Here is a 12617-nt window from a genome sequence, read left to right as displayed (position 1 = left end):
AGCCATGTATGGAAGTGAAACATGGACGATAAATAGTTTGGACAAGAATAGAATAGAAGCTTTCGAAATGTGCTGCTACAGAAGAATGCTTAAGATTAGATGGGTAGATCACATAACTAATGATGAAGTATTGAATAGAATTGGGGAGAAGAGGTGTTTGTAGCACAACTTGACTCAAAGAAGGGATCGGTTGGTAGGACATGTTCTGAGGCGTCAAGCGATCCAAAATTTAGTATTGGAGGGCAGTGTGGAGGGTAAAAATCGTAGAGGGAGACCAAGAGATGAATACACTAAACAGATTCAGAAGGATGTAGGCTGCAGTAGGTACTGGGAGATGAAGAAGCTTGCACAGCACAGAGTAGCATGGAGAGCTGCATCAAACCAGTCTCAGGACTGAAGACCACAACAACAACATTTTATTGTTACAGCTTATACTATTTGTATCAATGGCACTCTCAGTTCAGCAACACTTCTGAAACCCAAACTGTGATGCATTACATAAACTGTTTCTTCTTGCGTGTGATACTACACTGAAGTGAGACATCAGTTAATGTGATGGGTATATGAAGTATGTGACATACTGTCTGTGTAAACACTATTCTTTACTACTATGGGTAAAAACGCTTCTGTAAGAAATGAGATAATATTTGTAAAATTACACTATTCATTTTCTGGAGTGATACAGTTTTATTCTGAATGAACACATATAACTACTGCAGATGTGGAAACATTTGAGAATATCAGCCTCATTGGCCCTGAAAGTTATGTGATATGCTGCAGAGGGGCAGCTCACCAGGGAACTACCAAACTTCTGCACTGTAACATTTGAATGAACTTTGATTTTTATGCAGCATAAGACCACTTTCTGTTTGTTAATGGGTGATCATTAATGAGAAATTATCAGTTTGCATGGAATTCAGCCATTTCTGATTGTCGAAGTGTTATACTCTTCACTGTCCTCCATTTTCCATGTAATTATGTAGATGTAGATTAGGTTTGTGGCTAAAAAAGAGCAAAGAACAAAAATTTTGCAATTGTATTAATTGGTAAGTGGTAATAGCACTATTGTCCAGAGAAGTCTTAATTTCCCTGATTCATAGAGGACAGCCAGTTTCCAGCAAGAAGTGCAACTCTCCATCTGTATACCGACCATTGTTATTTTAGGGCCAGTAAAACCTAATAAATGTGGCATTGGTGGCATAGTGATACTGCCACACCCCATCTAATCAGTTTTTGCCCTGAGGAAAGCCACTGTAACTCAGCTGAAACATCAGTACATTTTAATATTTTGAGTATGTTACAAGATAACACAGCAGTATACGCCCCAGGATGGTTTTAATGAGATTGACACAGGCTGCAGAAGTTTACACACTTATAACAATGCAATAATATTAGGAAAAGGATAGATAGCTACTCAGTGTAAACATGACGCATTGCATTGCAGACAGGCACAACAAAAAGGCTGTTACTCATTGTAGCTTTCGACCAAAGCCTTCTTCAGTCAAAACACACACACACACACACACACACACACACACACACACACACACATATAATGGCTACCAATGGCAGCTCTGACCGGAATGCGACTGTCACTGCTGGTGGCAGAGGTCATGTGTGCCTGACATGAGCTTACTTGTATGTATGTGTATGTGTTTTCTTTGCTGAAGAAGGCTTTGTGAGTGGAAGCTAGTAACAGTCTTTCCATTGTGCGTGTTTGCATCTCAGTGGGTCATTTGTACAGTGAGTAGCAACCTATGCTTTTCCTAATAATGTTGATATTCGAACCTGGAGTTACTATTTTTTTAACAGTGCAATAAGGCTCACAGCTGCAAATATGTAAAAGTAATTGTAAGAATAAATATGTGGTTCATATATGGTGTCCCTAGACATTAACAAACTTGGTGACATCATGCCAATAATCATGTTCATTGTGTGAATCCTCATCTTGTTATTTTCTGACAGTTGTGGAATATATTATACATGACATGGTCCCAGAGACATGTTATTACACATAGTACAATTTTCTTAATTAAACCCAATCTGTCATGCCGGTGTACTGTTTGCCTCTGGCAAAGGCTTTGTATACTAATTGATGATTCAACAGTGTTGATGCTAGTCAGTTCTTACCACGTGACAAAATTGTAATTCACCCTTTCTTACATCAAACTCTTACTATTTGGAGCACAAATTCTCTCTTGTATTTTACTATTTTTACAAGATATGCTACCGTGTTTTCTATTCAGCTGTGCCCCAACTTTCTAGAATAACTCTGTCCCCCCTCCCCCCCTCACTTTTTTACTTCTTCAGTTTTGAGAAGAAAAAAAGTATTTTTCTTTCATGAGTTTTGTTTAATGTTATATGCTGTAATCCAATTGAGGCATACATTTTGTTAGTTATATAAACTGTTGCAGGAGAGTCACAGGGCCAGAAAGAAGAAATGACTGCTAAGCTCATAGATCTACATGGGAAACTCCAGGTTATTGCTACAGATTATCAGATATTACTACAAATGCTTATCGCATTCTTCAAGAATCTGGCAGAGGTAATCACGTTTGAGAAAGTTGCAGTGTTTATTTGTGTTTCTAGCTATACAAAATGCTAACTTTTTCTGTATATTGTCACAGCTGGAGAAGACAATAGAGAACCTGGAATCACAATATAGACACACACGCCTGCCAAGTTCTGTGTCTGACATCGAGCTATTGTTGAAAGAACATGAGGCATCTCGGCAAGCTGTCCTTGAACTTTTTAAATTCACACAGAATGAAAAGGAACAAATAGTCATCAGAATCAAGCAACAGGTGGGTAAAAATCCTTGAACATAACATCTATAAACATGTAATTTACTTTCATTGATCTTGTAATCCTATCTTTAGTATTTGGTATCATTCTGAAATGTTACTTTAACCTAAAATTTTATTTTTTAAATGACAGCTTATTCACTTTTAGCTGCTACTGCTTTTATCTCACTTTTGCATTTTAGCTACTTATGCCATTTTCAAGCTTGAAAACTCATTTGAACCTGCTTACTGTTGTCAAACCTTGCCCCTCCCCTCCCACATCCCTCCATCACACATAAACTTTCCTGTGCTGTTACCTCACTGTCTGTTCTTTTGTACCTCAGGATGAATCCTATCAATGGATTCCTTTTTTAGTCAAGTTGTGCCACAAATTTATTTTCTCCCAAATTTGGTTCAGTACTTCTTCCCCGCTTATCCAGTCTGCTCATCAAAACTTCTGCATTGTTCTACTGCAACACATTTCAAAAGGCTTTCAGAATGATCATTGCCAACTGCTTGCAGAAGTGATGTGTTCTGGAACATGGTTATTTCCATTATTTTAATAACCTTCTGTGCATGTGCTTATGCATGACATTTAACTTTTCAAAATTTATAACAGATTTTGTTCTTTATGTTAGGCATTTGTGATAATTTGTAACTGACAAACCATAAAACTTGTAGCAAATCTTTGTTAAAAGATATAGTGTTGTATAACAATTGTCAATCTCAAAAAGGGGTTGTGCTGCTTTTGCAGTTCATCATTTCTATTGAAAATATTCAAAATTTGACTCAGTGTTTGTGTTCAAATATTAAATACTTCATTAATATGCACTTTCACCAAATGCATGTTTCCTTTCATTAAATATTTATATTGTCTATAAATATATTCAACAAGGTGGAACATTGCTATATAAAATTTTGTCATTTGTTCCTAATGAGGTAGAGGTGTGGTATTTCAAATAATGACAAACAAACAAAGGTTTTAAGTAATTAGAAGAAAGATTAATAGATATTAATAAAATACAAGACCGTTTTTTGATCTGTTTCTAAATCTGAAAAGTTTCAAAATGACTGAACTGCTGACTTGCAAATAAACTTGTACGTATGGTATATAAAAAAATAGGCTAAGAACTATATATTAATTAAGATTCTAATTTATCTGTTTTATTTTATTTGTAATACTATGATGTAATTCCTAGTCTGCGCAAAACCTTTAGAATTGTGTTTGGATAGCTAATTGTTTACCTTAATATATATATTTTTTAAGTTTTCCTCAGTGCTACAGTTTCTTATCATAGATTTCTCTTGCTCAGTCTCGGGAAAACATATGTGCTAATTATTACACATTTTTACAGGAACCAGATGCAGCTGCTAAGCATGATATTGACAGTCTAACAAGGCTATTGGAAATAAAACGGATAGCATGGGAATCTGCATGGACAGATCGAAAACTGCAGATTGAGCAACATCGTCAACTTTGTCAGTTTGATAGTGATTTACATCAAATTAATGCAACCTTAAATGATCTCAGCAGACAGTTGGATGCTATAAAGGGACAATATGGAGAATCTCTTGTCAGTGCTAAAGCCACATCACAGGCATTTGTTTATTTCGAAAAAACTATTGAGGTGAGTAAATTTTTTTTGAATATTCTACATAAGAAGCAGAATTTTATGAGATAAAGAATTTTATGAGATATAGTGGAGATTGTCTAAGAAATAAATGAGAAATTGTCTAAGAGAATAAATGTTACACAGCTTTCAAAGTTACTTTTCTTAAGTTGCATATTATTTAAGCACTGTTAGCAGTAATATCCACAACATTTAATAACATACAGTTGCTGAATAAAACTGAGTTTTTGGACTAAAGAAACTATTGCAAGTTTTAATAGGCGCAGGAAAAAGCTGTAGGCAGTTGAAAAAGAGGTGGAGAATAAACTGAGAATTTCTTTATTTGCTTTGTATTGTTAAGTGAGGTCCTGCTTATGCAAAATCTTATCAGCACTTCTCTTCAGTCACACAATTTACAGAATGTTCCTTAAGCCCACTGTTATTCTTTAACCAATTACGGTTTCCTAATGAACATCTTACCCATGTAATGCATTTCTCTGCAAGATACCCTACATCATAATAAACTACTGCCATCTACTACAAAATTGTAGATTTAAATTCATGTCACTGAAATTAGTACTTCTGTATCAAGAGAGACACATAATCTACCACATAAATTTTACCACATATGTATGTATTTAGAACCAAGTACTAAGAACTACTTGCCATTTTAATAAAAAAGTTTGTAGTTTGTTTTTTATGAACGCAAAAATGTGTCTTCAGATTACTGATTTTGATTGGCAGTCACCATTGTACCACTTACCACTGACCAAAATTGATAATCTGAATAAAAGAAAAAAAGATCAAAAGAAACAAATTCTACACTTTCTGAATCACGTTAGTTTGTGAAATACAGTCTATCTGTACAAAATTCACGAGTATCTTGTTGTAGCAATAGTACTTCAACATAATGTAGGGACTTAGGTGCTTGTGGTAGATCCACATATAGAAAATGCAATGAATCGACATTTTCAATACAAGAATATGTGCTTTTTTTAAGTTTTTTTTACTATCATTTACCATATATTAATTGCATGACACCCCTTCCCCCTACCATACAGAAAATGTTTTTATAATGAAATTTTCACTCTACAGCGGAGTGTGTGCTGATATGAAACTTCCTGGCAGACTAAAACTGTGTGCTGGACTGAGACTCGAACTCGGGGCCTTTGCCTTTCGCGGGGAAGTGCTCTACCAACTGAGCTACCCAAGCACAACTCACGCCCTGTCCTCAAAGCTTTAATTCCGCCATTACCTCGTCTCCTACCTTCCAAACTTCACAGAAGCTCCCCTGCGAACCTTGCAGAACTAGCACTCCTGGAAGAAAGGATAATGTGGAGACATAGCCACAGTCTGGGGAATGTTTCTAGAATGAAATTTTCACTCTACAGCGGAGTGTGCGCTGATATGAAACTTCCTGGCAGATTAAAACTGTGTGCCGGACCGAGACTCAAACTCGGGGCCTTTGCCTCTCGCGGGCAAGTGCTCTACCAACTGTTCCTCTGTAACTCACCATGTTATCTTTATAGTGAGCAGCAATCTATGATTTCCTTATACTGTTGATATTCCAGCTGAAGTTTCCATTGTTTAATTTTGTTTTAAAGTTTCAAAAGGTTTGAAATTATGTGTAATGTTTGTTGGAAGTGCACTTATTCTCAAACTAGCTGTTACCTGTGGCTGCACTTGCGTATCTGTAGTTTTGTTCGGACAGTGATGGTGAGTGAGTGTAATGTCAGCTGTTCTCACACATCTACCTGTTCTGGTAAGCAAAGCTCCCACCCCTCCACTGCCTCAGTGCATGATGTGGCATTGATGTGCTGCTGAGCAGTGCATATGGAGAGGCATGGGCAGGAACATACAACTAGGCATTGTGCTACTGAAGTTACTACACATCACGCAATGTGGACATTACGCAACAAATTTAACAACTTTTTTAATGTAGTTTATGTTCACTGATGTGAAAAAAGATGTTGTGTCCCCTAATTTACACTTTATTGTCTAATCAAAATCGGTGCAGTAGTTTATCCATGAAAATATAAAAGAGTTATTCTCACAGTTAATAATATTAGCATGAAAGCTATAAGCAAATTGAGGATTGTATAAGCAAATCCATTATATTGAATTGTATTACAAAGAATATATCAATCAATAGAAGCATTTTTACAAATATGATAGAGCTACAATGTCAAAGAGTAAAGAGGTTTTACAAAGAGAAAATTTGTTTCCCTACGACGTGTTATATTCTTCAAACCAGATAAAATTTTAATTTATGGTATCTTTTTTCCCATGATCTGATTTTCATGAAGGAAAGTCGACATGTTGCCCCAAGCTACACTCGTGTTACCTGTGAAAGCCCTATGAAAATTCGTGTAATAGTTTGGAGATTAGCATGGTCAAACAGACAGAAATGGCGGTTTTACAGTTTTATTGTTATTCTAGATAGTGGCTGAATATAGTCTGGCCATTTTTGCACCATCAAACACACAGTTTCTAGCTGTATTACATGTTTTATGGAGATTGTACCTTTTAATGAGTAGATTATGACAGCATTTAAAATTTTTAAATTCAGTCATAATTACGCAAAATATTGAAAATCAAAGTTTGCTGCTCGTGGAAGCTCCATTACATAGGCAACCTGCAAATGAAGCAGGGTACCATGCCCCGGGTTCCTAGGTAGCCGTTTTGCAATATAGATTTTGTACAACAGCAAAGATTAGAGCTCTCCTTGTCATGGTTAAAGATGATGTAGGACCCAAGCTGTCTGGTGTTTACAAAATCCCTTATTATTGTTGGCAAACATGTATTGGCCATACAAGTCACAGAGTTCATGATAGATGTGATGTGCACCATCGGCACACACAATTACTACAACCTGAGAGATATGTCGCTGGTGTGTGCTATATATAACCTTGTGTCACCAAATGAGTATCCGGATAAGAAAAACAAACTGTGACGTACAAGTGTGATGGTACTGTTCGAACAAGTGCATGTCCACTCACACACACGAATGTACACACAAATACATGCACACATACACAAACACATAGCTGGACAAATGCACAGCTTGATTTGAAGCATTAGCTTAATATTGTCTTAGGCTTTAGCTGCACAGCATCAACTTTCATGTCCAGCAGCTAAACTCACTGCAAAGTTTTTTAACTTGTGATCCTGCAGTCTAAATTACATAATTTTTGAATGGAAACTTTGGGTAGGAATATTAACAATGCAGGAAAAGACAGATTGCTACCTACTGTAGAGAAGACACGTCAAGTTGCAGACAGGCACAATTAAAAGACACTCTCATATAGCTTTGAGCCACAGCCTTCATCAGTAAAAGAGATACACACACACACACACACACACACACACACACACACACACACGTAACTGCCAACTCCAGCACCTCTTGCTGGAATGCATCATGAGGGATGCAAGCAGCAATCTGCAGGGGGTGGGGAAGGGGAAGGGATAGTAGTGTACGGGTGGGGAGAGAGACAAATGCTGTCTGGTGGAGTGTGCAGGGGCTAGACTGCCAAAAGGTGCAGAGTCAGCAGGTTGTGGGGAAGGGAGGTGGGGAAAAAAGAGCAGAAAAGGAGAGGAGTGGGGGAAGACAGGCAGATGCATTGGCAGAGGACTGCAAATAAACAGGGTGAGAGATGAGAATGGGGAGGAATGACAGGACAGTGGAGGTGGAAACTGTTGGGTGGAGGGTTTGGGGACAGTATGTTACCATAGGTTGAGGTGTTTGTGGGAAGGATCCAGATGGCACAGGCTGTAAAGCAGTCATTGAAATGAAGAACATTGTGCTGGGCAGTGTGCTCAGCAACAGGATGGTCCAGTTGTTTCTTGGCCACAGTTTATTTTCATGTGGAAGGACAGCTTGTTGGTTGACATCCCCATGTAGAATGCAGCACAGTGGTTGCAGCTAATCTTGTAGATCCCATGACTGGTTTCACAGGTAGACCTGCCTTTGACAGAAGAGGTGATGGTTGTGACCAGACTGAAGTAGGTGGTGGCGGGAGGATGTGTGGGACAGATCTATTACAGGGATGTGTGGGAGAGGTCTATTACAGGGATATGAGCCATGAGGAAAGGGTTTGGGGGCAGGGGTTGTTTAGGGATGGACAGGGATATTGTGTAGGTTCAGTGGGCAGCAGAATACTATTGTTGGAGGGGTGGGAGGGATAGTGGGTGGGACATTCCTCATTTCAAGGCATGACTAGAGGTAGTTGAAAGCCTGGTGGAGAACGTGATTCAGTTGCTCCAGTCTTGGGTGGTACTGAGTCACGAGGGGATGCTCCTCTGTGGCTCGACGATTGGACTTCATGAGATGTTGAGTGACTGGAGAGATAAGACTCGGGAGATCTGTCTATGTACAAGGTTGGGGGGGGGAGGGGTAATTATGGCGTGGGTGTCAGTGAGACCATTGGTATATTTCAAGAGGGGCTGCTCATCACTACAGAAGCGATGGCCATGGGTGGCTAGGCTGTATAGAAGAGACTTTTTGGTATGGAATGGGTGGCAGCTATCAAGGTGAAGGTAATGCTGGTGGTTGGTAGGTGTGATGTGGACAGAGGTACTGATGTTGCCATCTGTGAGGCGGAGGTCAACATCAGGGAAGATGACTTGTTAGGTTGAGGAGGACAAGGTGAAATGAATAGGGGAGAAGGTGTTGAGGTTCTGGAGGAATGTGGATAGCGTGATAGCGTGTCCTCACCCTCAATCCAGATCACAAAGATGTTATGACTGAATCTGAACTAAGTGAGGGGTTGGGGATTCCTAGTGGTTAGAAGATATTTGTCTAGATGGTCCATGAATTGGTTGGTGTACGATGTTGCCATGTGGGTGCCCATAGGTGTACCCCGGATTTGTTTGTAGATGATGCCTTCAAAGGAGAAGTAATTGTGGGTGAGGGGTGAGGATATACGAGGGTTGTATTTTTTACAAATAGAAGACATTGTTTATAGTTATTAATTTATACATCATTGAAAAGCTTACACTTTTTGTTTATTTTTCAGCATAGTCTATTTTTTTCAACATACTTTTGAAGACAGTGCTCCAACTTTTGTATTTCTAAGACGAAGAAGTCTTCCACCAACCCATTGAGGAAGCGTGTGACTTCTGATTGGACTTCATCAGTGCTCTGGAAGCATTTGCCACCTAAGTGTTCCTTTAGCTTGGGGAAGAGGTGATAACCGTTGGTGGCCAAGTCCGGGCTGTACAGGTGATGGGGCGTAACAGTCCACCAAACTTTGTTCAAAAGCTCCTGTGTTTGATGAGTAACGTGGGGTCGAGCGTTGTCGTGAAGAAGCACTACTCCCTCGGTCAGTCATCCTCTCCGGCAATTTTGGATTGCTTACTGGAGTTTGGTCATTGTTTCACAATATCTGTCTGAGTTTATTGTTGTCTCAGGTTGCATGAAATCAATGAGGAGTACTTTCTTCCGATCCCAAAACATGGTCACCATAACTTTTTCTGCTGATTCAATTTTTTTGAATTTCTTTGGTGGTGTTGAACCGGAGTGATGCCACTGACGAGATTGTTGTTTTGTTTGTAATGAAACACCCACATTTCATCTCTCGTGACGATAGAGTCTAACAGCTTCTCCTTGTTGCCTTGCGATAACCCAATGTTTCTGTTGAAGTTCTTTCAATTGTGCTGGGGGAAGCTTCAGGAATGCGTTCGACAAGTTCATGGACAGTGACCCTCTGATCTTCGAGCAGCTCACTGTTGATCTTCTGGACAATCGCATCTGAAACCGGCAGTCTTCCGCTCCATTCTTCATTGTGAACTTCTGTGCGACCCTCAGAAAAAGCCCTGCACCATTTGCAGATGTGCTGAACGTACATGCACTCTTCACCATAAAGCTCAGTCAGCTGCCTATGAATCTCCATGGGAGGTAACTCCCTTGTGAGGAGAAATCGGAGTACTGCTCAAACCTCGCACTCTCTGACGGCTGCCAAGCCAACACTGAGTGACGTAGCGAATCACAGAAGGGCGGGCTGGATAGTGTGTTAACCACTGCACACGGCACTGTTGTTCAATTTATCCTAGCACTTTCCCTTGAGGCTGTAGCTCATTGGGAACCTTACTTTTGGTACAACCCTCATAGTTGGTCATTGTGATTAGGAAGGAGGTTGTAGGACTGGAATCCATTCGGCATTGAGAAAGTTGATGTTCAATAGCAGCAAGGCCATGGGAATTAGGAATGTCAGTATAAAGGGAGATGGCATCAATAGTGATGAACAGGGCTCCACGTGATACAGGAACAGGTGCTGTGGAGAGCTGGTGGAGGAAATGGTTGTCATCTTTTACACTCATGTACAAAACTGGAAAGCTTGATCGACTAGAGATAGGATGTTCATGTTCATAAGACATGTACTTTAGTATGTTCTGTAGAAATGATTAGCATTTGATCCATATTGGCCCATGGGTTGAAGGTCAACATTGATAACACATGCAACACCACCTACTGGTGAAATGTGCCTGCGGCTCTTTTTGTCATCATAAACCAAAGGTAATTACTCAGAATGACATGAGCAGATGTGCAGGATGCCTTGCAGATGTATGTGAATTGAACTGTCAGATCAGTGAGCTTGAAAGAGGTCACTTAATTGACATGAGAGAATGTGAAGCATCCTTCCAAGAAATTTCTCCTCATGTACAATGAAGTGTTTCAGCTGTGCAACAGGTGTGTGTAGAATGGTTTATGGAAGGCCATAAAACACGACGAGATGGGTCATGTCGCACCATTGAGACCACCTCCGAGAAGATCGACACCTTATCAGAATGGCATTGCAGGACAAATCTGCATCTGCCTCAGCTCTGACACAACAGTGGGACAATGTAACACATCATACACTATCAGTGGTGACAGTCCACTGCCATTTAAGATGGCATGGGCTATGTGCACATCATGAACTTCTCTGCCTACCTTTGACAAACGTGCAGAAACATGCTAGATGGCAATGGTGAAGGGAATGACATCGCTGGGGACAGGAAAGTCATCAGATAGTGTTTTCAGATGATTCCAGGTTGTGTTTGTTTTAAAATCATGGCTGCCTTTTGGTTTGCCACAGACAGGGGGAACAGCATTACAATGACTGCACACCCACACATAATACAGTGCATACTCAAGGCCTTATGTTGTAGAGTGCTGTTGGGTACACTCACAAATCACAGTTGATGGCTGTTCAGGGCACTGTGACCAATGTGACTTACATGAATGACACACTGCGACTCAGAGCCATACCCTTTCTGCACAACACCCCAGATGCCATTTATTTTTTTGAGGTGACTTTGTGCTTGCTGCTCTAGTTCATGGAGGCAAGAGTTTCAGTGTGTGATGTGGGATCCAGGAATTGAATGTTGTTGTTGTGATCTTCAGTCAAACAGACTGGTTTGATGCAGCTCTCCATGCTACTCTGTCCTGTGCAAGCTTCTTCATCTCCCAGTACCTACTGCAACCTACATCCTTCTGAATCTGTTTAGTGTATTCATCTCTTGGTCTCCCTCTACGATTTTTACCCTCCACACTGCCCTCCAATACTAAATTTTGGATCACTTGATGCCTCAGAACATGTCCTACCAACCGATCCCTTCTTTGAGTCAAGTTGGGCTACAAACTCCTCTTCTCCCCAATTCTATTCAATACCTCCTCATTAGTTATCTGATCTACCCATCTCATCTTCAGCATTCTTCTGTAGCACCACATTTTGAAAGCTTCTATTCTCTTCTTGTCCAAACTATTTATCGTCCATGTTTCACTTCCATACATGGCTACAATCCATACAATAACTTTCAGAAACGACTTCCTGACACTTAAATCTATACTCGATGTTAACAAATTTATCTTCTTCAGAAATGCTTTCCTTGCCATTGCCAGTCTACATTTTATATCCTCTCTACTTCGACCATCATCAGTTATTTTGCTCCCCAAATAGCAAAACTCCTTTACTACTTTAAGCATCTCTTTTCCTAATCTACTTCCCTCAGCATCACCCGACTTAATTCTAATACATTCCATTATCCTCATTTTGCTTTTGTTGATGTTCATCATATATCCTCTTTTCAAGACACTGTCCATTCCCTTCAACTGCTCTTCCAAGTCCTTTACTGTCTCTGACAGAATTACAATGTCATCAGCGAACCTCAAAGTTTTTATTTCTTCTCCATGGATTTTAATACCTACTCCGAATTTTTCTTTTGTTTCCTTTACTGCTTG

General features: G+C 39.7%; 1 protein-coding gene across 1 annotated transcript in view; it reads left to right on the top strand.

Annotated features, from left to right (window-relative positions):
* Positions 1-12617, top strand: part of LOC126259316 (titin homolog) — a 951541-nt gene that overhangs the window by 729954 nt on the left and 208970 nt on the right. The window contains exons 23-25 of the mRNA XM_049955994.1: positions 2415-2545; positions 2628-2804; positions 4139-4411. Of these exons, the coding sequence (XP_049811951.1) occupies positions 2415-2545; positions 2628-2804; positions 4139-4411 (581 nt within the window). The remainder of the gene's footprint in view (positions 1-2414; positions 2546-2627; positions 2805-4138; positions 4412-12617) is intronic.

This window comes from Schistocerca nitens, chromosome 5, assembly GCF_023898315.1.
Source record: "Schistocerca nitens isolate TAMUIC-IGC-003100 chromosome 5, iqSchNite1.1, whole genome shotgun sequence".
Taxonomy (NCBI): Eukaryota; Metazoa; Arthropoda; class Insecta; order Orthoptera; family Acrididae; genus Schistocerca; species Schistocerca nitens.
This window is presented reverse-complemented; position numbering and strand designations above follow the sequence as displayed.